The sequence below is a fragment of the Zophobas morio genome, unplaced genomic scaffold (assembly GCF_036711695.1).
Source record: "Zophobas morio isolate AGI-343-1 ecotype UQ-CSIRO unplaced genomic scaffold, CSIRO_AGI_Zmor_V1 ptg000007l, whole genome shotgun sequence".
Lineage (NCBI taxonomy): Eukaryota > Metazoa > Arthropoda > Insecta > Coleoptera > Tenebrionidae > Zophobas > Zophobas morio.
In genome coordinates this window covers 1,463,720-1,488,372 of record NW_026972112.1, presented here as the reverse complement: position 1 = coordinate 1,488,372, position 24,653 = coordinate 1,463,720, and the positions used below count along the sequence as shown (strand labels likewise).

General features: G+C 31.8%; 2 protein-coding genes across 2 annotated transcripts; both read left to right on the top strand.

Moving 5' to 3' along the window:
- The first annotated feature begins 136 nt into the window (after positions 1 to 136).
- LOC135124193 (DC-STAMP domain-containing protein 2-like) lies at positions 137 to 15,551 on the top strand. The gene is made up of 8 exons (XM_064049091.1): positions 137 to 553; positions 661 to 971; positions 8,033 to 8,296; positions 8,347 to 8,560; positions 8,606 to 8,759; positions 8,809 to 9,389; positions 9,438 to 9,659; positions 15,023 to 15,551. Exons 1-8 carry the CDS (start codon positions 141 to 143, stop codon positions 15,450 to 15,452), a joined length of 2,589 nt encoding a protein of 862 aa, XP_063905161.1. The 5' UTR covers positions 137 to 140; the 3' UTR covers positions 15,453 to 15,551.
- Positions 15,552 to 19,545: 3,994 nt separating this feature from the next.
- LOC135124192 (vanin-like protein 1) lies at positions 19,546 to 21,456 on the top strand. The gene is made up of 5 exons (XM_064049090.1): positions 19,546 to 19,664; positions 19,791 to 20,364; positions 20,415 to 20,632; positions 20,684 to 20,889; positions 20,937 to 21,456. The coding sequence occupies exons 1-5, from the start codon at positions 19,602 to 19,604 to the stop codon at positions 21,346 to 21,348; spliced, it is 1,473 nt and encodes a 490-aa protein (XP_063905160.1). The 5' UTR covers positions 19,546 to 19,601; the 3' UTR covers positions 21,349 to 21,456.
- Positions 21,457 to 24,653: the final 3,197 nt, after the last annotated feature.

The following is a 24,653-nucleotide window of genomic DNA, read 5'->3' as shown; positions in this document are numbered from 1 at the left end:
AATTTTTCCATATTTTATAAAACAACCGTTGACATAACTTATGGAACCCCATTTTCGAAAAATTCTGCTATGTGTGAAGAAAATTAGAAAATGTCAGTGATGATCCACTTGTGACACTTTTGACAACTCCCCTTGTCAAAATGGCACACTTTCGCACCTTCTGCAAAGCCCTGAGCCTCAACACCACCCGAAAACACCTCCTCAAGGAGAAAACAGACGCCATCAAGCTCCACCACCACGAAAAACCCAGACTGACCCTAAGCCAGAAATGTCGTCACTGCCGCATCGACTGCTGCAACAGAATAAAGAAATGCTGCTCCCTTCCAGAAAACACGTGCTTGCACCGCTTCATCTACAAACTGAGCAAAGACGGCTCCATCGAAAACTACATGATGAAAAGCATCCTGGGCTTCATCGGGGGCTTCTGCCTCACCTACATCTTCTTCATGTTCTTCGTGGTCCAGCTGAACTTCAAGCTGTCCACGGCGACGATGATGTGCTCGATTTTTGGGAGCGTGTTGATGCTGGGGTTGGCTTTCAGCAAATATATTAGGTAAAAATTAGAAATACTGCGACTCCGTATAATTAACAATCTAATTAAGACCTCACAATAAGGCTGTCACTCATTTCTGCGTTTCATTGTTAGCCGACTTATTGCAGATGCATTGTGTTTCTCACACTGCCACAGTTTTTCTCGAAGAGGGGGAGGCAGGCGTTGCTGGCTTACGCGTTTATTTTGGCAATTACTGGACCGGCTAAGAACACTCTCAATAATATGGGGATTTTGAGCGAGTCGATGGCTTGTGGGCAGGAGCAGCTGAAGTCGGCTGTTAGGCAGATCATCGACGTGATCAAGAAGCCGTTTTATGCCATCAGGGATGCGATCAAGTCCGTGGTGAAAACCATCAAGGCGATCATTAAAAAAATTAAAGAGATATTGTTAAAGATTAAGAGGGTGATAATGGCTATATGTAAGTGAGTTTTCGATATTTTTATTTTATATTTTTCTTGTCTTTTTAGATGCGTTTTAGGTTACTTTTCTTTTATTATGCTTTAATCTTGCACAGTTTTCATTCCTTTTTACCTCCAGAGCGTAAGCTTGGAAAATATTGTAATAAAGGGTCCATTTGCTGAAGGTTATCTCGAGATTTCATCATCCCCAGAGTACGAAAATGTAGGTCCTACGTTTTTATTAAACTACTGGACTGATTGTTATTAAAATTTCAAATATATTTTAGAAATATAGTATAGACGGTATAATGCTATTCAAAATTTGTTTGATCAGCTCCGTCAACAATTTGATAATATCGTTTCATAATTTTGCAACGTAAATCCAGCTTCAACTTTATAAATAATTAGCTTCTGCAATACATTTTTTAAAAAAGAGATCTAAAATTTTTTTAATAAAAAATTAAAATTTGTGAAACATTTTACAATTTAATTATAAAACCCCCTGTTCGGAGATCTGGTACATATTTTTAAAGTTGTGTTAATTTTATCGTATTTTCATTCACCCCTTTAGTTTCCCTTGTTTTGTCTTCTTTTTTTATTCCCTTTTCGTCCCTTTTCACGCATTTGTCTGTCGTTTTTTGTGACATTATTTAACAACTTTGTTTGGGATCGTTCTTTTCGTTTTTTAAATTGAACTGATATTTGTTTTCTCATTTTCTGTAGCTTCATTTATGGACTTTTTCATGTGGACTCGTTTTTCTTGTTTTTTTGAGTCTTTTTTACGCTTTTCCTTTTTCCCCCTTTTATTAAACTTTTTTCGTCGCCTTTCTCTCCCTTTTCTGTCCATTTTTTGCTTTTTTTGTCCTTTTCTTTTATATTTTGTTTTTTACCTTCTTTATCTCTTATTTTTTCAATATGTTTTTGAATTTTTGTTGTTCTTTTTGTTGCTCTTTATCCATTTTTTCGCGATTTTCATAGTGCCTTCTTTTTGTCGCCTTTTTTTTGTCGTCGCTTTCTTGCCATATTTGGTGTTTTTTATCCACTTCTTTTTGTCTCTTTGTAGCTACGAGTTTCGTCGTGACTCTTATTTTTGGACTTTTTTTTGTTTTTATTTTGACATTTTTTTTTGTGCCAAGTTCGTAGCTTCCTGTATTTTTTGGCGCTTTTTTCATTTTTTGACCCTTTTCCGCCTTTTGTGTTTTTTCATTTTTGTTTATCTTTTGTGTGCCATTCTTTTGTCACTTTTGTTAAGGCGACTTTTTTATCGTTTTTTGTCACCTCTTTTGTTCTCTTTTTTGTACTTCCTTTTTATCAATTCTTTCATCTTTCCCCCCTTTTTTAAGTCTCAATTTTTTATTAGTCTTGCGACTTTTTGTCGCTTTTTAATCTTCTTCCTGTTTTTATTTTTTTTGTCCACCTTTTTTTGGACCTTTGGCCTTCTTTTATATAGTTTTTTTAATTCGCCTTTTTCGTTCTATTTGTGTCGTATTTTTATCGTCTTTTTTTTCCGCTGCTTTTTTTTGTAAAATTTTTTGGCACTTTTTTTCTTGGATCGATTTCTTAACGACTTGTTTTTGTCATTTATTTTGTTGCCTAGTTTTGGTCTCCTTTTTATGACCTCTTCCAATACTTTTTTATTTTTCATTGCTTTTTATTGTTTTTCCGCTTTATTTTCACGTTTTCTTTTTGTATTTGTTGTTGATTTTTCATTTCGACTTGTTTTACTTTTTCCTTGCTTATTTTTTATAAATTGTTTTGTTGCCTTTTTAGTCACTTGTTTATTTTAGCTACGATCATTTTTTGTAATCTTCTTTCTCGTATTTTATGTCATTTTTTGCCAAATTCTTGACGCCTCTTTCGGTGTTTTTTTTTTTTCTCTATATTTTTATGCCTTTTTTTGGTTAGCTTTTTATATTTTTCGACACTGTTTCATTTATTGTCACTTTTTTCATTTTTTTGTGTTTTTTCCACTATTTTTTTTTTGTTTATCGTTCTTTTGTGCAATTCTTTTGTCGCTTTTGTCATGGCGACATTTTTCCCTTTTTTAGGCTCAATTTTAGTGTTGCGAACTTTTAGCCGTCCTTTTTTATCTTTTTTCTGTTTTATTTTTTTGGCGTTTTTTGCTTTTTTTTTGTTTTTTTTTGGCCTTCTTTTATGTAATTTTTTTTGTTCACTTTTGTCTTTTAATTTGTGTCATGTTTTTATCGTCTTTTTTCGGTTGTTTTTTTTGTAATATTTTTTTTGCACCCTTTTTCTTGGATCGCTTTCTACATCGACTCGTTTTTGTCATTTACTTTGTCACTTTTTTCTGTTTTTTTTATTACATTTTTTTTTGTTGCCTCGTTTTTGTCGCCATTTAATGGGCTTTTCTATTGCTTTTTTGGTAACTTTTTTATTTTTATCGCTTTTTAACGTTTTTTCGCTTTTTTTCTCACCTTTTGCTTTTGTCTTTTTTCGCTTCCGTTTGTATATTTTTTCTGCCTTTTTTTGGGTAGTTTTTGTATTTTTTGACACTTTTTTCGCCTTTTTTGTGTTTTTACACTTTTATTTGAAGTTTTTTTTGTGCCAGCCTGTTGTCGCTTTTGTTATGACAACTTTTTTGTCGTTTTTTTGTCACTTTTTTTTATTCTCTTTTTGTAATTGCTTTTTATCCCTTCTTTCATCTTGTCCTTCTTTTTTAGTCTCAATTTTATTGTTGCGAACTTTTTGTCGCCTTTTTTATCCTTTTTTTTCTGCTTTTGTTTTTTTTTTGTCGGTTTTTGTTTTTTTTCACTTTTTTTTTAGTTTTTTTGTTTGCCTTTGTCGTTTTATTTGTGTCATATTTTTATCGTCTTTTCTCGTTTTTCTTATATCTCTTTTTCTTGAAACGTTTTTTTTATCAACTTCTTTTGTCCTTTATTTCGTCATTTTTTGCTGTTTTTTTTCATTTTTTTGTTGTCTCGTTTTTATCGCTTTTTGTGGCCTTTTCTATCGGTTTTTTGGTCACTTTTTTGTTGTTTTTTTCGCTTTTAGTCGTTTTTTCGGTTTTTTCTCACCTTTTGGTTGTGTGATTTTTGTTGTCATTTTCACCTTTGTTTATCTTTTAGTGTGCCATTTATTTGTTAGGTTTTTGGATATTTTTTGTCGTTTCTTTATTTCCTATTTTGTTGCTTATTTTGTCGCATTTTGTGATTTTTTTGTTGTCATTTTTTGTCACTTGTTTTATCCCCTTTTCGCTACAATTTTCCTGTTGACTCTTATTTTTAGTGTCTTTTTTGTCATTTTTCTGCCGTTTTCTTTCGCTTTTCTTTTCCTTTTTTGTAGTCTTCTTATTTCGCCTTTCTTTGGATTCTTCTCTGAATATATTTTGTGCTTTTTTTTTGGTTAGCTTTTTTGTACTTTTTGAAACTTTTTCATTTTTTTGACTCTTTTTTCGCCATTGTTGTTTTTCCAGTTTTCTTTGTCATTTTGTTTTGTACCATTCTATTGTCGCTTTTGTTTTGACGACTTTTTTGTCGTTTTTTGCCACCATTTTATTCTCGTTTTTGTCCTTCCCTTTTATTCCTTGATTCATCTTTTTCCCCCTTTTTTAGCCTCAATTTGGTGTTGCAAAAGTTTTGTCGCCTTTTTTATCCTTTTTCTCTGTTTTAATTATTTTTTTGTCTTTTTTTTTATTTTTTTTACTTTTTGGCCTTCTATTATGTAGGTTTTTTTGTTCGCTTTTGTTGGTTTATTTGTATCATATTTTTATCGACTTGTTTTTGTTATTGACTTTGTTCCTTTTTTCTGTATTTTTTTTGTTGCCTTGTTTATGTCGTCTATTTTAAACACTTTTTTTATCGCTTTTTATCGTGTCTTCACTTTTTCTCGCCTACTATTTGTGTGTTTTAGGTACCTTTTTTGGGCATTTTTTGCCGTTTTTTATTTCGACTTCTTTTCCTTTTTTGTTGCATTTTTTTTTCGCTAGAATTTTTGTGTTGACTATTTTATAATTTTTTTTGCCGATTTCTATTGCCTTTGTTTTCTTTTTTTGGAGTCTTCTTTTCTTGTCTTTTTGTCGTGTTTTTGTACCAAGTTGTTGTCAGCTTTTTCTGGATTTTTTTTCTGTATATTTTTTGTGACGTTTTTTGGTTAGCTTTTTTTATACTTTTTGGCACTATTTAATTTTGTTACCCTTTTTTTGGATTTTTTCCAGTTTTGTTTGTCATTTTTTTTTATGCAATTTTTTGTCGCTTTTTTTATTTTTTTTTACTCCTCAAGCGTAAGCGAAGGAAATATTGTAATCGAGTTCATCGGCCGACTCTCTACTTTTACGTTTTCTCGACTTTTGATGACACCTAGAGTAGGAAGAAATAGGTCTCCCGTTTCCGTCTATCTGTCCATCTGTCCGTCTGTCATCCGTCTGTCCGTCTGTTTGTCGTCCCGGATTTTTTTCTCTGTTTACATTACTTTTTTTGTAGTTTTTTCCTTTTTTTCGCTTTTTTGGTCTTCTTTTGTTTTTTTTTTTGTTCGTCTTTATCGTTTTATTTGTATTTTCTTTGGTACCCATTTTCTTGGATCGCTTTTTTATTGACTTTTTTTTTGTCATTTACTTTGTCACTTTTTTCTGTTTTTTATCCCATTTTTTTTTGTTACCTTGTTTTTGTCGCGTTTTTCATGGCCTTATCTATGACTTTATCGCCACTTTTTTTTTCGCTACAATTTTCGTGTTGACTGTTATTTTCAGTCTCTATTTTATCATTTTTTTGCCGATTTCTATTGCCTTTGTTTTCTTTTTTTGGAGTCTTCTTTTCTCGTCTTTTTGTCGTGTTTTTGTGCCAAGTTGATGTCACCTTTTTCTGGATTTTTTTCTGTATATTTTTTTGTGCTTTTTTGGTTAGCTTTTTTTGTACTTTTTGGCACTTTTTAATTTTGTTATACTTTTGTAGCCTTTTTTGTGTTTTTCCAGTTTTGTTTGTCATTTTTTTTTATGCAATTTTTTGTCGCTTTTGTTATGGCCACTTTTTTGTCGTTTTTGTCCTTCACGTTTATCCCTTCTTCCATATTTTTCTTTTTAGCCTTAATTTTTTTTGATGCGAACTTTTTGTCGCTTTTTTATCCTTTTTACTTACAAGCGTAAGCGAAGGAAATATTGTAATCGAGTTCATCTGCCGACTATCTACTTTTAGGTTTTCTCGACCTTTCATGACACCTAGAGTAGGAAGAAATAGGTCTCCCGTTTCCTTCTGTGTGTCCATCTGTCATCCGTCGCTCCGTCTGTTTGTCGTCCCGGATTTTTTTCTCTGTTTACATTATTTTTTTATAGTTTTTTCCTTTTTTTCGCTTTTGTGGTCTTCTTTTACGTAGTTTTTTTTGCTCGTCTTTGTCGTTTTATTTGTGTCATATTTTTATCGTCTTTTTTCGTTTTGTTTTTTGTAAGATTTTTTGGTACCCATTTTCTTGGATCGCTTTTTTATCGACTTGTTATTTGTCGTTTACTTTGTCACTTTTTTCTGTTTTTTATCCCATTTTTTTGTTACCTCGTTTTTGTTGTGTTTTTCGTGGCCTTATCTATGACTTTTTTGGACACTTTTTTTTATCGCTTTTTATCATTTTTTCGTTTTTTTTTTCATCTTTTGTTTGTGTGGTTTTTGTTGCCTTTTTTCGCCTTTTTTGTTATTTTTTTTGTGCCATTTATTTCTTCACTTCTTGGGCATTTTTTGACGTTTTGTATTTCGACTTTTTTCTTGTTCATTTTGTCACATTTTTGTGATTTTTTTTGTTGCATTTTTACTCACTTTTTTATCCTTTTTAGCTACAATTTTCGTGCTGACGCTTATTTATGGCCTCTTTTTTGTCTTTTTTGCCATTTTTTATCCCCTTTATATTCCTTTTTCGTAGTCTTCTTTGATTCGTCTTTTTTGACGTTTCTTTTTTTGGTTTTTTACTACATATTTTTTTGTGGCACTTTTTAATTTTTTTATTTTTGTGTCACCTTTTTCCTTCTTTTTCCTTTTATCCCTTCTTTCATCTTTTTTCTTTTTTTTGCCTTTTTAGTTCGCTTTTTTGTATCCTCATTGTCGTTTATTTTGTCGCTTTTTTATTCCTTTTTTTCAGCTATAATTTTACTAGTTATTTTTGACGCCCTTTTTTGTAGATTTCGTCTCCTTTTCACATTTTCTGTGGCTTTTTTCGCTTCTTATTACCCTTCGGTGGCCTTTGTTTATCGTTTTATGTCGACTTTTTTTATTGTTTTTTGGCTTTTTTCCACCTTTTTTGTAGCTTTCTTGCTACCTTATTTTTCTGGCGTTTTTTGTGCCATTTTTTGTCACTATTTTTGTATCTTTTAGATCCTTTCATTTTGTCCCTTTTTTAATGTTTTGTCTTTTTTGTTGCTTTTTTGTAATTTTTCTAATTCTTTTTTTCAGACGCGCTTTTTGTTTTTTGTGTCCAAAAAAATGTTGCCGTTGTTTAAAATTTGTAAATTTTTTTGTCCCTGTTTCAGTCGCATTTCTCTCCCCTGTTTTGGTGCTTTTTTTTAACTTTAAGTCTCTTTTGTGCCATTTTTGTCGCCTCTTTTTTTTAACGTTTTTTGATATTTTCTTCTTGCTTTTATTGTGTCGACTTGCTTGTGTCGTTTTTGGACATTTCTTTTTCGCTTATTTTCTCGATATTTTTGTAACTTTTTTGTTGTATTCTTTTGTCGCTTTTTTTATCCCTTTTTTTCAACTTACCATTTTTAGTCGTGTTTTTTTTTTTGCTTTTTTCGTCTTTTTATAGCCTTTTTCAGTTTTTTGTTGTTTTTTTTTTCGTATTTTTCGATTTTTTATCTTTCTTATGGCATCGTGGCAATATTGAGTTATCTACTGTAGCCAATGAACTATAATTTGTTAATTCTTCTCTCCAAGAAAGCTGATGACGTAGTCATCTCAAAGCAGATTTATTTGAAAGCATAAACAACTTTTGTTGATGCTTTCATAATATGTATATGTGTATTTTTTAGAATTGTTATACAGGATGTCTTAAACAACTAGTGCATAAGTCAATTCGTTGTATTGATTATTATCTTAGAAACGTCGACAACTAAAATTTATTTTTTTAATTATCACAAAGATTTTTTTAGTGAACGTAATTAAGGCCGCGTTCCAATTCCTCGGCAAGATCCTCAACATCTGCAACAAGGAGCTCGGCACCCCCTTCCAGCGCTGCTCCCGCGTCTTCGACAGCGCCATCCAGGACTGCATGGCCAAACTCGGCCCCTGGTTCAACTGGCTCTGCTCGATAGCCTACTTGGTCAAGTCGGTCTGCTACATCGTCAAAATCTTCGACTACGTCTGCATGCTGGTGGATTTCATCAGCAACTCCGTCATCGGAGTGGTCGTCAGAAGTACAAAACCCCGTCCCGTCCTAATTGCTTGATCCAATTTCGCTGTTTAGAGGTGAAGAGCTTCATACGACATGTGCGAACAATGTTCTACGTCAGGATAAAGTTCTCGCATTCGTTCCACTTCCAGACAAACTCGTCGAAATCCTATTCGCAAGTTGCTGAAGGGATTGTGGGGGAGATTAAGGAGAGGACGCAGGCGCTGGCGGCGTTTTTCGATTTCGTTAGCTTCATGACGAGCTTTTTCTTTGTTTTTCTGATAGTCAAGTGAGTAGTTTTATATGGGTCGTTCCAGTTATAATTATATTTCAGGGTCCTCCACTACCGTTTCAAATTCCTCACCAGCGAGCGCTTCGACAACAAATACATCAACCGCGAATTCCGCGAAATCGACCTCCAAAGGGCCAAACTGGGTCGGGAGACCGTCCTCCCGCTCAACCACAGGGAGCGCACTAAATACATCACCGTAACACCCTAAACCCATCCCTTTTCCCTTGACCCATCAGTCCTTCCAGATCAGTTCCATCCGTCTGGTCAAAACCGAAAAGCGCAAGCTTGCCCAGAACGCCGTGGTACTAGCCGTCGCTACATGCAAACTTTGTACCTACATGCTGGTCGACTATTCCCTTTTCTGGGTACTAAACCTGATTCAGTACCACGCTCGCTTCCAGTCGAAAGTCACCACACCCAACTTACCCTCAGTTCACGTAGACGGCAAAGGTCTTCTAGCGGACCTCCTCAAAGGCATCGTCAAGGCTTTCAAACCCTTGGGAGTGGAACTGCAAATCGACACAGTACCATGCTTACCCAACCCAATTCCCCCAGACTACGACAGGTACATCCAAATCGGTACTCTCTTGATTCTCTGCTGGTTTCTAGCGCTCTTGGAACCATACGGGTTGCGTTTGAGACACTGGATCATGTCGTACTACCATCCGGTACGCGCCAAGGAGAGGTCTGTTTGGTTGTACAACCACATCACGAGGGCTAGGTTGAGTTTCTTGAAGTACGCGAGGAGGCAGTTGAGGAGGAACGTTTTGGGGCATAAGAGTATGACGAAGATTACTTTCAAGGAGTTTTTGAGGGCTAAGTTGAAGTAGGTAGGGTTTGAGGTACTGCCAGGGTTTGATTTGGGTGGTTTTAGCTGCAAGCTGTGTCGGCTGTGTCTGGGTTCGGATAAACAGGAGGGTTGTTTACTTTGTGGGGAGGTTTTTAGGGAGGACGATGCGGTTAAGCCCATAAGGTGTGCTACTCCTGGGTGTCCGGGGATCTACTGTAGGCGGTGTTTTGAAGATCTGCAGAATTTGTGTACGGTGTGTCTTTCGCCGATTGAATATGGAGACATGTCGGATGTCAGCGAAGAGAAGTATAGAAAAAGAGTAAAAAATGGGGGAAAACAGAATAAAAACGGTTTAAGAGAATCTGTTTTTCCACATTTCATATTTGTAATTATGATTTTTAATTGGCTCAGTTAGTGCGGAATATGAATAATTCCGATACTCAACGGAAAAAATGTATTCTCAAGTTCTCAGTACATGCTTAACTTAACTGTTTAAGATCATCTGTGAAAAAAAAAGAAATTTATTTGATTTTCTCTCCTTAACACAAAGGAGGTGACTAATTAATTTATCAGTTTTACATCATCTCGTTTTTTTTTCCAAAAAATTAGATGTATTATTTAAAATGAGTTCAATTGACTGAAAATTGGTGTCAAATTGTAAATAATCTTCCACTAATTAAGAATCAGAAGTCACCGTTACGAGATTTATTGAAGGAAGTGTGAACAGTGAGATCATAATTTTCAAAATGTTTCCAAAAAAGCCATTAAAATGGCTTCAATCAACTGAAAATTGGTGTCAAATTATAGATAATTTTCCACTAATTACAAATCATAATTGCCCTCACAAGATCAATTCAAATAAACGTGAAAAGTGGCTTTATAATTTTCAAAATTTTCCCAAAAAATTATCAAAATGGACTAAAATTTGGGGTCAAATTCTCTAGACATCATTACGACGTCTATTTAAACAAACGTGAAAAGTGAGACTGCCATTTTCAAAATTTTCCAAAAAATGATTAAAACGGGTTTAATCGACTGGGCATTGGTGTCAAATTGTAGAAAATTTTCCGTCGATTACATATTCGAAATTGACGTCGCAAAATCTTTTCAAATAAACTTGAAAAGTGGGTTTATAAAGTTTTTAAAAATTTTCCAAAAAATTGGTTAAAATGGGTTCAATTGACTGAAAATTGGTTTCAAAGTGTTACCAATTTTTCGCTAATTACAAATCCCAAATCGCCGTTACGATATCTATTTAAACAAACGCGAAAAGTGTGACTCCCATTTTCAATATTTTTCCAAAAAAGTGATAAAAATGGGTTCCATCGACTGGAAATTGGTATCAAATTGTAGAGAATCTTCCATAAATTACATATCCGTCACGATATATATTGCAATAAACACGAAAAATGAATTCAAAATTTAAAAAAAAATTCCAAAAAATGGTTAAATTTGGTTCAATCGACCGAAAATTTGTGTCAAATTGTAGATAATCTTCCTCCAGTTACAAATCTGAAATTGCCGTCACGATATCTGTTCCAATAAACACGAAAAGTGAATCCAAAATTTTCAAAAATTTTCCAAAAAAATGGTTAAAACTGGTTCAATCGACCAAAAGTTGGTGTCAAATTATAGAAAATCTTTCGCTAGTTACAAATCTGAAATCGCCGTCACGATATCTGCTCCAACAAACACAAAGATTTAGTTCAAAATTTTCAAAAATTTTCCATAAAACTGGTTAAAATTGGTTCAATCAGATTGCAGATAATTTTCCGCTAGATACAAGTGTAAAATCGCCGTCACGATATCTGTTCCAATAAACACAAAAAGTGAGTTCAGAATTTTCAAAAATTATCCAAAAAATGGTTAAAATTGGTTCAATGGACGGAAAATTGGTGTCAAATTGCAGACAATCATCCGACAGTTACAAATATGAAATCGCCGTCACCATATCTTTTCCAATTAGCAGGAAAAATGAATTCAAAATTTTCAAAAATTTTCCAAAAAAAAATGGTTAACAAAAAATTTTAATCGACGAAAAATCGGCTTCAAATTGTAGATAATCACCTCACAGTTACAAATCTGAAATTGCCGTCAGGCTATCTGTTCCAATAAACACGAAAAGTGAATTCAAAATTTCCAAAAACTTTCCAAAAAAATAGTTAAAACTGATTCAATCGATGGAAAATTGGTGTCCAATTGCAGATAATTTTTCGCCAGTTACAAATCTGAAATCGCCGTCATGATATCTTTTCCAGTAACCACGTAAAGTGAGTTCAAAATGTTTCCAAAATTTTCCAAAAAAATGGTTGAAATTGGTTCAATCGACCGAAAATTGGTATCAGATTATAGATAATCTTCCGCTAGTTACGAAACTGAAATCGCCGTCACGATATCTGTTCCAATAGACACAAAAAATTAGTCCAAAATTTTCAAAAATTTTCCAAAACAATGGTAAAAATTGGTTCCATCGACGGAAAATTTTCGTCAAATTGTAGATAATAATCTGACAGTCACAAATCTGAAATCGCCGTTACGCTATCTTTTACAATTAACACGAAAAATGTATTCAAAATAATCAAAAATTTTCCAAAAAAATGGTTAAAATTGGTTCATACGAACGAAAATTGGCGTCAAATTGTAGATAATCATCTGACAGTTACGAATCTGAAATCGTCGTCACGACATCTGTTCCAATGAACACGAAAAATGAACTCAAAATTTTCAAAAATTTTCCAAAAACATGATTAAAATGGGTCCAATTAACCGAGAATTAGTGTCAAATTTTAGACAATCATCCGACAATTACAAGTCTGAAATTGCCGTCACAATATCTATTCCAATAAACACGAAATGTGATTCCAAAATTTTCAAAAAAATGGTTAAAATTGGTTCAATCGACGGAAAATTGGTGCCAAATTGCAGATAATCATAGGACAGTCACAAATCTGAAGTCGTCGTCAAGATATCTTTTACAATTAACACGAAAAATGAATTCAAAATTATCAAAAATTTTCCAAAACATGGTTAAAACTGGTTCAATCGACGGAAACTTGGTGCCAAATTGTAAATAATTTTCCGTCAGATACAAATCTGAAATCACCGTCACGATATCTTTTCCAATTAGCACGAAAAATGAATTCAAAATTTTCAAAAATTTTCCAAAAAAATGGTTAAAATTGGTTCAATCGACGAAAAATCGGTGTCAAATTATAGATAATCTTCCGCCAGTTACAAATCTGAAATTGTCGTCACGCTATCTGATCCAATGAACACAAAAGGTAAGTGCAAAATTTTCCAAAAAATGGTTAAAGTTGGTTCAAACGACGGAAAATTGGTATCAAATTGCAGACAATCATCCGACAGTTACAAATCTGAAATCGCCGTTACCATATCTTTTCCAATTAGCACGAAAAATGAATTCAAAATTATCAAAAAAAAATTTTCAAAAATTGTTAAAATTGGTTCAATCTACGGAAATTTGGTGTCAAATTGTAGATAATTTTCGGCCAATTACAAATCTGAAATCACCGTCACGATATCTTTTCCAATTAGCAAGAAAAATGAATTCAAAATTTTGAAGAATTATCCAAAAAATGGTTAAAATTGGTTCAATCGACGGAAAATTGGTGTCAAATTATTATTGATAATCTTCCGCCAATTACAAATGTAAAATCGCCATCATGATATCTCTTCCAATTAACATTAAAAGTGGATTAAAAATTTCCAAAAATTTTCCAAAAAAATGGTAAAAATTGGTTCAATCGACAGAAAATTGGCTTCAAATTGTAGATGATCATCTGACAGTTATAAATCTGAAAATGCCATCACGCTATCTGTTCCAGTAAACACGAAAAAAGAATTCAAAATTTCGAAAAGTTTTCCAAAAAAAATGGTTAAAATTGGTCCAAACGACCGAAAATTGGCGTCAAATTGTAGAAAATCAGATAAACCAGTGAGAAATCTGAAATCGCCGTCACAACATCTGTTTCAATAAACACGAAAAGTGAATTCAAAATTTTCTAAAAAAGTGGTTAAAATTGGTTCAATCGACCGAAAATTGGTATCAGATTATAGATAATCATTCGCTAGTTACGAAACTGAAATCACCGTCACGATATCTGGTCCAATAAACACAAAAACTGAATTCAAAATTTTCAAAAATTTTCCAAAAAAATGGTAAAATGGGTTTACAATCGACTGAAAATTGGTGTCATATTGGAGATAATCTTCAGCTAATTACAAATCTAAAATCGCAATCGAAAAATCGAACCAAAAATCGGGAAATCAAAAAATCGGAATATAGAAAAATCGGGAATTCGAAAATCGCAGAAATAGAAAAATCTTCAGGAAAGCAAAAAAAATCGACAACTGAATCGTCAAACTGATAATGGAAAAATTGAAAATTGGAAAGACAAAAAATTGAAACTTCGAATATCAAAAAAATCGAGAAGTAAAAAATTTAAAAGTCTACTTAAATAAAAAGTAAAGAATGGAAATATTGAAAAATCGAAAATTCAAACAATTTAATATCGAAAAATCGAAAATTCAGTGAATCGAATACATATTCGAAAACACGAAAATCCGAAAAAGGGGAAAAACAAAAATTCGAATACATAAAAATCCAAAATCAATAAACTGAAAAATGAATTCGAAAAATTGGAATATCCATAAATAAAAGTAAGTATACAAAAACAAAATATCCAAATTCGAAAAGCCGGAAAATTGAAAAATCGAGAAATCGAAATTTAAAAAAATGAAAATTCAAATATTGAAAAATTGAAAATTCGGAAAATGGAAAAATCGAAAATCCGAAAGTTCGAAAAATTGAAAATTTGAAAAAGCGTAAAGTCGTGATTCAAATATTCGAAAAATCGAAAATCGAAAAATACAAAAACCGAAAATCGGGAACTCAAAAAATCGGAGAAATAGAAAAATCTTCAGCAAAGTCAAAAAATCGAAAATTGACAAATTGAAAAACTGAATAACGGAAAATTTCAAAAATTTTCTAAAAAAGTTGATCAATCGATGGAATATTGGTGTCAAATTGTAGATAATTTTCCGCCAGTTACAAATCTGAAATCGCCGTCACGATATCTTTTCCAGTAACCACGTAAAGTGAGTTCAAAATTTTCAAAAATTTTCCAAAAAAATGGTTAAAATAGTTTCAATTGGCTAAAAATTGATCTGCAATTATGGATAATAATCTTTCTCTAATTACGAATCCGAACTTGCCGTTACGATATCTATTTTAAATAAGCGTAAAACGTGAGTTTGCAATTTACAAAATTTTTCCAAAAAAATTGGTTCATTAATTCCACAGAACTTCCTTCGCCTTGGACGAAAAGCCCAATAATCATTTTTGAAAATCATAAAATCTAATTTTGTCAATGAAAAGTATGGGAAAATTAAAATATCAAAAGTTCAAAAAATCCAAAAAATCGAAAATTTGACGAATTGAAAGTATACAATTATTCAAAAATGTTCAAATTTTTCACGAAATTGCGAAAATACGTATACAGTTCGACAGGAATCGCTCCAGTAGTGTCTTAGATTAGTTTTTTTTAAGAAATTGTAAGAATTTAAAAAAATAATAGATGAAACAAAACAACTGGACAAAATAAAAACGATAATAATTTTTCTCTTTTCACGCCAAAATCGTGTTACAGAGGCTCCGACGACGACGACGACTCCCCTCCCCCCAGAAGACCCCCCCGCTCTCCCCGACGCGACCGCGACCCCGAAAAGGGCCGCCTCCTCTCCAAAAACGAGGACTCCGGCAACAGCAGCGACGACAGCCAACACTACACCTACCAGTACGAAAGAAGACCAGCGGATGAACCCGAGTGGACAAAAAGTACCCACAAGAGAGTACAAGGGGCAAATGACCCCCAATACGCAAGCATGGCAAACTTCAGAGAACCTAACGTTTTCAGCGACTTGGACGATTTGGAGAAAAAAGGCGCCCAAATTGAGTTGACGGACAGAAGTTTGCTTAACGAGAGGGTAGATAAGGGCACAACGGTGGCGCCCCGAAGGTCTCGGGGAACGGCCATGACGGATGATGATAAGGATAAGCTGTTGTCGGGCAAAAAATGATTCACGGATAAAATCCTGGCATCTGAGTCAAAGTGATAAGTTTTGCGTAAAATGAGTTGTAATGTTAAGTGTTCGAAGTAAAACATTAAAATTTTGAAATTTGGGTTTTACTAACTGTAAAAATAAAATAGGTTTGAGTTCTGACGGTACGTTGCTTTAGCAAATTGTACCCTTTTTAAATTTAGCACATCTGAGATTAGATTAAACCTAGTTCTGTGCTAATATTTGCGTTTTTCGAAAAACATAAAAACAGTTAAGTCACACTGATAGAGACAAGTGGAAGGTGGGTGACTAATAATAATATGTGAAAAGTAATAAGAGTAAATAAAACACACAGGGTTCGTATAAAAGATAACTTGAGTCAATACAGACTTCAGTCAATCAATTATTTACTTAGTTATGTGTCAGGCAAAGTAAAAATAAATAAAATAAATATTCGTTAAAGATTACATCACAGTGACTAAAATCAATTTATTCATTCCTTGCGCGAAATTGGTGACGTCATCTTTTGTAGTTCATTACAATGAGTAAAAAATGATTAATAAATCGCTACTAAAAATTGGTAGTTCCTGGATTTCAGTCATAATTTCTCTTTTTCTGGAAATTCTTATGTATCCTAGAAAACTTTATCTAGGTAGATTATCTCAAAACCGACGCATTTATAGTAAGTCTTGGTAATTCAATTAATGTGATTGATATACATTTATAAACTATTCTTTGGCAAAAAAATTTTAATGGTGGTTCAAAAACTGGATAAATAATTTTATTACTTTTTTACTATATTTTGCGCTTTATCTTTAATCAAATAATGATTAAAAGAGGACACGGTCATGTAAAAATTCCTTGGTGTTACAAGATTGATATCACTATTACCAAAATAATATCAAATTCAATGGCTAGGTTCAAACTGGAACTTAATGCATCTAAAAAATTTGTAAATGAAGACAGTTTGAAGAAAAATGAGATTAATAAGAAAGTAGCGTTGTCTCAGGCTCAAGTCCTCTTGAAATCACATAGAAATGAAGAAACGGAACCTTAGAGAACGTGTGTGAAAGTTTACAAAGTGATGAAGAAACAAGTGGAACTCATTTAAAAAAATGAAGAACCTTCTACGCAGGAAGAAACCAATAAAAGAGACTCTTTAAACGTTTCTGTTACCAAAAGATGAAGAACGAAATGAAGACATAGATCAAATAAACTATCTTCGATCAGACGTAATACTAAAGCAGTCTGAGCCGATAGAAGATACAAAAGATCAGAAACGAAAATCGAAGATCTTCGTAAAAAAGAAGAACAGCCTACTCAAGTTACTTTGGAAACTTTAAACCTGAAAAAAATAACTCCAAGCGATATTAAAAACAAAGAAGAAGATATATTTTACATCAAAAAAAAAAAAAAAGAAGATCTGGAAGATCTACATGGATTTGACATATACATCTTCACTTCACCCACTAGAAAAAGTAGATGAGGATCTTCTAAAGAAGAAGAAACAGATGAGTTATTTTTATCACCTTTAGAAAATCTTTAAGTGACTCAGGAACATTTTCTTGGCATAGACTCCATTCAAAAGTCCGTCACCTGAGCTACGTAAATTCTGAAAAATCGAAAAACGGAAAAACCGAAAATCAAAAAATCGGAATATTGAAAAATTGAAAGTTCGAAAATCGAAGAAAACTTCCGGAAAGTTAAAAAACCGAAAATTGAAAACTTGAAAAATTGGGAAATCAAAAACTACAATTAAAAAAATTAAAAATTGAAAAACCGAATAATGGAAAAATTGAAAATTGATAAGTAAAAAAAAATGAAAATACGAATATTGAAAGTTCGAAAAGTAGAAAATTGAAATATCGAGAAGACGAAATTAAAGAAGTCGAAAAATCGAAATTGAGAAAGCTAAAAGTAACGTGATTGAAATTGCGAATATCGAAAAATCGAAAATCTGAAAAATGGAAAATCGAAAATCCGAATTTGGAAATTTAAAATCTAAAAAATTGTAAATTCAAAATATCGAAAAATCTGAAGCTGAAAAATCGGAATATCAAAAAATCGAGACTTCGAAAATCTTCCGTAAAGTCAAAAAATCTAAAATTGAAAAATTGGTAAATCTAATACTAGAGAAATAAAAAAACCAGTAAATAAAAAATCGAAAAATTGATTAATGGACAATTTGAAAATCGAAACTTAAAAAAAAATCGGAAATTTGAAGATCGAAAACTCGAAAAATCAAAAAATCAAAAATAAAAACCGAAAAATTGAAAAATTGAAAGATTGGAAAATTGAGAAATTGAAGAGGAAACGAATCAAAAATTCATATAGGTATCAAAAAAAACGAAAGTTCGAAGAACCGAATAAATAATCGAAAAAACGAAAATCCGAAAAATCGGAAAACCGAGAATTTGAAAATCTAAAAATTCTAAATCGAAAAACCGAAAAATAAAAATTTAGAAAATAGAAATTTGGAAAAACGAAAATTCGAAAAATCGAAAATCGACAAATCGTAAATCAAAAAAAAACTCGACAAATCGAAAATCGGAAAGCCGAAAATGAAGAATTCGATGATTCAAAAAAAGAAGAAATAAAAAACAGAAAAACTTGAGAAATCGTAAATTCGAAATATTGATAAATCGAAAGTCGAAAAATTCCATGAAACAAATATTGAAAATTCGAAAAATCGTCAAGTCGAAAAACTGAAAAATGAAATAATTGAAAAAGCGAAAAATAAAAAACTGAAAATTCGAAATTCGAGAAATGAACAAACCGAAAATCGAACATTCGAAATATCGAAAAATCGAAAGTCCAGAAACCAAAAATTCGATTAATGAAATTATTGAAATTCGAAAAATCAAGAATTGAAAATACGCAAAATCGGAAATTTGAAATATCGAAAAATCGAAAATTCCATGAATCAAATGTTCGAAAAATCTAAAATTACAAAAACGAAAATTCAGAAAAACGAAAATTCGAAATATCGAAAAATCGAGAATTAAAAAATTGAAAACTTCATGAAACATCTAAAATTAGAAAAACGAAAATTCAAAAGGTCGAAAAGTCGAAAAATTGAAAATTGTCCGAGAAATAAATAAATCAAAAATCGAAAACTCGAAATGCCGATAATTCGAAAATCAAGAACTCAAAATTTCGAAGAAACAAATATTCGAAATATTTGAAATTGAAAAAACAAAAATCGGAAACAGGAAATATCGAAAATTCTAGATATCGAAAAATCGAAAATTCACTGAATCAGATATTCGAAAAATTTCGAATAGTGGGAAAGTCGAAAAATTAAAAAACCGAAAAAGCAAAAATAAAAAAATTGAAAATTCGGAAATCGGTAAACCAAAAATGGGCAAATAGGGAATTCCAGAAATCGAAAAATCGATTAATCGAAAACTGACACAAAAAACGACAAATCTAAAATCGAAAAAACAAAAACTCGCATCGACGTAAACATTTTTTGGGGAGGGCATAAACGAAAAAATTCTATCGAAAAGTTCAGTAGTATTATAAATTTAACACAGTTAAGTAAGAAGAATTCTGTTCTTTTTTTTGCCCATATATAATCCAGCCAAATCATTATTTATACTACTAATTGCGAAAGTAGCGGAAGTGAGTCAATCTGTGCAACTCAAAGCAAAATTGATTCACCTGATATTATGTGTTACGTTTTATACAACTTAAGTATCATCATTTAAGAAAAATTTAATGATTTGGGTAATTATTACACACATTAAAAATTCCATATATTTAAAAGTATTCTGTCGAGCACGTGCATGAAGTTTTGTGTTTTTTCTCAACTTATAAACATTTAAATTTCAAATTTTCCTATGCTATCACAGAAAAATATTGTTTCATTTTTTCAGAATTACGTGACATAGGAAGAAACTATAACCACATTAAATACACAAGTTTATTTACACCTGACGTCATTTCCGAATAGTGTGAAAATATACCAGAAAATAAAACAAACATTGGTCGACGTAACTTAGTTTATGTAGCATACAAGAAGCGAACTCGACAGAATACACTCGTTCAGTTTCGTCACCGAATTAGCTTATCGTATCTGCTTATCTCCACCTTTATATATGTGTAATTCTAACGGTGATTACTCAAAGTCCCCTCAAACGATTAGCCGTTACACCGTCGTCCACCATGAAGGGCGTTTCCGCAATTTTATTCACCCTGTTTTTGGCCATCCAGCATAAACCAACCCTGGTACGTTACACTCAGTGTTTCCTTTAACTTTCTTAGCCAACAGTCGCCGAAAATGATAATAACCGTCAATAGCTTGCCTCACCACGCCTAGTACCGGTTCTGAGTACTGATAGAAATTCGTTCCAGGCTTACAAAGCAGCCGTTTTGGAGTACTACCCCGAAACAGGAGATAGTCCAGAGGCCACAATCAAGAAAAACCTCAAAGCTTACGGCACCTACGCCGACACAGCCAAAAGCCAAAGCGCCGAGATTTTGGTTTTCCCGGAATATGGACTCACGACCATAGTTTCAGACCCAACGGACTATGCAGTGGACTTAACCGACAGCAGTGGCGACAGCGTCCTCACGAAGCTGAGCAACATTGCCAGAGAGAGACAGATCTACGTGGTGGTCAACCTCTTGGAAAAAGAGCGAGACTCCAACACAACAACGAAGTACTACAACACAGATTTGGTTCTGGACAAAAATGGGGCGATCATCTTGAAGTACCGTAAAATCAATTTGTTCCAAGAAGACATGCTCACTCCAGGAGACGCTAACCAGACGCAGACTTTCAGTACCACTTTTGGAGTGACTTTTGGCATCTTCACTGGTTACGACATCTTATTTCATTATCCATCGAGGAACATTTTCAAGAATAGTGACGTCACGGATGTCGTGTACCCCTCTGCGTGGACCTCATATATGCCATTTTTGACATGTAAATAAGTTGGTACTTTTTTAGTTTTTTTTTTTATAATGAAGTTGTAGCTTTGTCGACCCAGCAGGGTTACACCACAGCCAATGGTATTAACTTGTTGGCTGCTAGCTATGGTAGACCTAAAGAGGGCCACGGTGGTAGCGGAATTTTCCTTCCAAATGGTAAAGCTGCAGAACTTTACATCGCAGACTCGGCAAGTTCCAAAATTATTGTCCAAGAAGTCTCAAAGATTAGCTCCAGAGAGGAAAAATCTGTCTGTGGTGGAATAGTAAGAACGAGCTTCAACTTCGACTTTTCCAAAATTAACTGTGTATTGTAGGTACCCTTCGGGCTTCCTGGTGACTTAAACAAATCCAACGTTTTCAACTATAAAACCGACACAATTTTCGATTACCCGCGCTCCAAGTTCATGAAGGTAGATATGTCTGTAAGAACTTCCACACTTGACGTTTGCCATTGTGACTTCTGCTGCACTTTTGAGATCACTTTGGACAACTCCTCTGTGAGCTCCCCCGACATATACAAGTAAGGTCTAGGTACCAACTTAATTATTTTCTAACTCGTGTTTTCAGACTTGCGGCTTTCGACGGTATTGTTGAAATCGGTAACACCAACCACCATGTACGCATCTGTAGTTTACTGGCTTGCGAAAACGACTCCAATGACTCTTGTGGTAAACGACTCGAGTCCACCAATACCACGTTTACGAAACTTACTGTTAAGGGGAATTTGAAAAGGGAGGATAAGACGTTCTATGTCCCTATTACTGTGGACGCTTTTCTGTTACCAATACAGCAGACTAAATTTTGTAATAATCATAATGAAACCAATTCTGCTTACGTCGAGTTGACGACGTTCCAAGGTCCAGCTAATGTACTGGTGTTTGGACTTTTAGGAAAGACTGTGTCGGGAGCTGCCTCAGTGCATGCTCTAGGGTTTTTCGTTTTGGTAGCGTTTATCATTCTTAAGTCAGTTGTATTTTAATAATTATGACAAATTGTTTTTTACTTTGAGTACCTAAGATGCTGTTGTCAGAATATCACGTGTGTATCGAATAACTGATAAAACAACTTTTTTTAATTTGTTTATTAATTGTGTAAATTATTTTAAAACCGTTTTTTATCCTTTTATCCTTTATATCCTTGGATCAGTCGCCATTTTTGTTTCCAGTGTTCTACTTAGTACTATTTCTTATGGACAAACTCGGATCTCTACTGAACGACGAGTCAAAAAATATAACAGACTTGCTACATTTTTAAGAAAAAATACTGCCAAGAGTGTAATTCATAAATTGGAAAAAGTAAGTTTTGAAAAAAGTTTGTTATTTTAAATTTTTATAAAATCATTTTACAAGTGTTGACGTTATAAAGAGTTATTTGAATCACCTCCTAGGCAATAAAGCAAGTTCAGATTCTTAGGTAAATTATGCAATTTAATTCGACGAATTATATAAAATTTGATTTTGCGAATTTTTTTGTGAAACCCCTATAAATTAAAATAAAAGTGAGTTTTCTGTTTATAAATTTGTTTATAATTATTTTATATTTTTTTTGACAAATTTGTTGCAAAATTTGTTCACAAAAATTATTGTTAAATTTATTGATAAATTTGTTCCTAACTTAGTTTGCAAATCTGTTTATTAATTTGTTTATAAAACTGTTGATATTTAAAATAATCTTTTATAAATTTGTTGCTAAATTTGTTGAAAAAATTTGGGCATTATTTTATTGACAACAAGGTTTCTAAATTTGTCTATTTATAAATTTGTAGCTATTTTTTTATAAATTTACCTATTTATAAACTTGCTGCAAAGTGTTGGCAAAATATATTTATAAATTTATTAATAACCGTCCTTATTAGCACGATATAATAAATAGATTCTTTGTTGCTCTGGATTTTCAATTTTTTTTGACTTCTCATTTTTAAGATTAATTTAATTGTGTAATTTGATCGCTTCTTTTTTTATAAATTCGTTGATAAATTTATTTATAACTTTCTTTATTCATAAATTTTTTGCTAAAATGTTTGCAATATTTATTCATAAATTTGTCGGTAATTTTTTTATAAATTTGTTGTTAAATTTGTGTGTATATAAATTTATTTACAATTTGTTTATTTATAAATTCGATGCATGTTTTTTTCATTTGAAATTTGTTGCTAAATTTATTCTAAATATAGTACTAAATTTTTAAATTTGTTGATAAGTTTTTTGATAGTTTTGTATATAAATTTATTGTTAAAGTTGCTTGTAAACTTGTTACTAAATATATTTCTAAAATTGTTGCTATTTTTTTTTTTGAAAAGTTTAAGTATTATTTTATTATTTATTTAAGGGTTTGTCGCAATTTTTTTTATAAATGGTTAATAAATTAGTTTATAAATTTGTTTATTTAAAAATTTACTGCCAAGTTTTTGAAAGATCTATTTATAAATTTGTTGCTAAATTTGTGACTCAAGACTGTTTATAAATTTATTAATAAACGCGCTTATTGGGACGATATAATAAAGAGATTCATTAATCTTCTAGATTTAAAAATTTTTTTTAGACCTCGATTTTAAGATTAATTTAAACTGAAATTGAACGCTTCTTGTAACCACCATGTGGTCATATCCACCATAAACTTAAGTATGTAGGAATAAAGATTATTATTACTAATTTGTTACTAAATATTAAAAAAATGTTTATTTATCAGTTTGTTACTAAATTTGGTTAAATATTTGTTGGTAATGTTTTTAATTGGTCTGCAAAAATTTTAAAGTGTTTATAAATTGATTAATATTTTTCTATAAATTCGTTGACAAATTGGTTTATAAGCTTTTTATAAAATAGTTTATAAAATTTATTTATAAAATTCTTTAAAAATAAATTTAAAAAATACTTTATAAATTTGCTGTATAAATTTGTTGTAAATTTTTTTATAAATTTAATTTTTTTAGAAATTTTTTGCTAAATTCATGATAATAATTATGATACTACTGAAAATCGAAAAATCGGGAAATCAAAAAATCCGAATAAAGAAAAATCGAGAATTGGAAAATCGCAGAAACAGAAAAATCTTCCGGAAAATCAAAAAATCGAAAATTGAAAAGTTGATAAATCTAATACTGGAGAAATAAAAAAACCAGTAAATAAAAAATCGAAAAATTGATTAATGGAAAAATTGAAAATCGAAACTTAAAAAAATTGGAAATTTGAAGATCGAAAACTTGAAAACTATTAACACTGAACACTGAAAAAATTGAAAAAAAGAAAAATCAAAAAATCAAAAATTAAGACTGAAAAATTGGAAAACGGAAAGATTGCAAAATCGAGAAATTGAAGAGGAAACGAATCGAAAATTCATGTATCAAAAAAAAACGAAAGTTCGAAGAACCAAATGTACGAAAAAACGGAAAACACAGAATTTGAAAATGCAAAAATTCTGAATCGAAAAACGGAAAAATAAAAAATTAGAAAATAGAAATTTTGAATGACAAAAAATACGAGAATCGAAATATACAAAAAACGAAATATCGAAAGTCAAAAAGACGACAAATTGAAAAATCTAGAAGTCAAAATTAAAGAAACAGAAAAGTAAAATAAATGAAAATTTGGAAATTGAAAAACCTAGAATCAAATATTCGAAAAATCAAAAATCGACAAGTCGAAAATGAAAGAAACAAAAACTCGAGAAATAGAAAATCGATAGAACCCAAATTCGAAAAATCGAAATATCGAAATTCGGAAAACCGAAAATCAAAAATTCGATTATTCAAATGTTCGAAAAAAGGAAAACGGACACTGAAAAACTTGGAAAATTCGAAATATAGAAAAATCGAAAGTGGAGAAACCAAAAATTCGATGAACCAAATTCGAAAAATCGAAAATTGAATAAAACGAAAATCGGAAATTTGAAATATCGAAAAATCGAAAATTCCATTAATCAAATGTTAGAAAAATCTAAAATTGCAAAAACAAAAATTCAGGAAAACGAAAATTCGAACTATCGAAATATCGAAAGTCAAAAAAGTGAAAATTTCATGAAACAAATGTTTGAAAAATCTAAAATTGGAAAAACGAAAATTCGAAAAATCAAAAATTTAAAATTCGAAATACCGAAAAATCGAAAGTCAAGAAATCAAAAATTCTAAGAAACAAATATTCGAAAAATTTGAAACTGAAAAACCAAAAAATTGGAAACAGAAAATATCGAAAATTCTACAAATCGAAAAATCGAGAGTCGAAAAATCGAAAATTCGCTGAAGCAAATATTCGAAAAATTGAAAGCGAAATTTCGGATAGTCGGAAA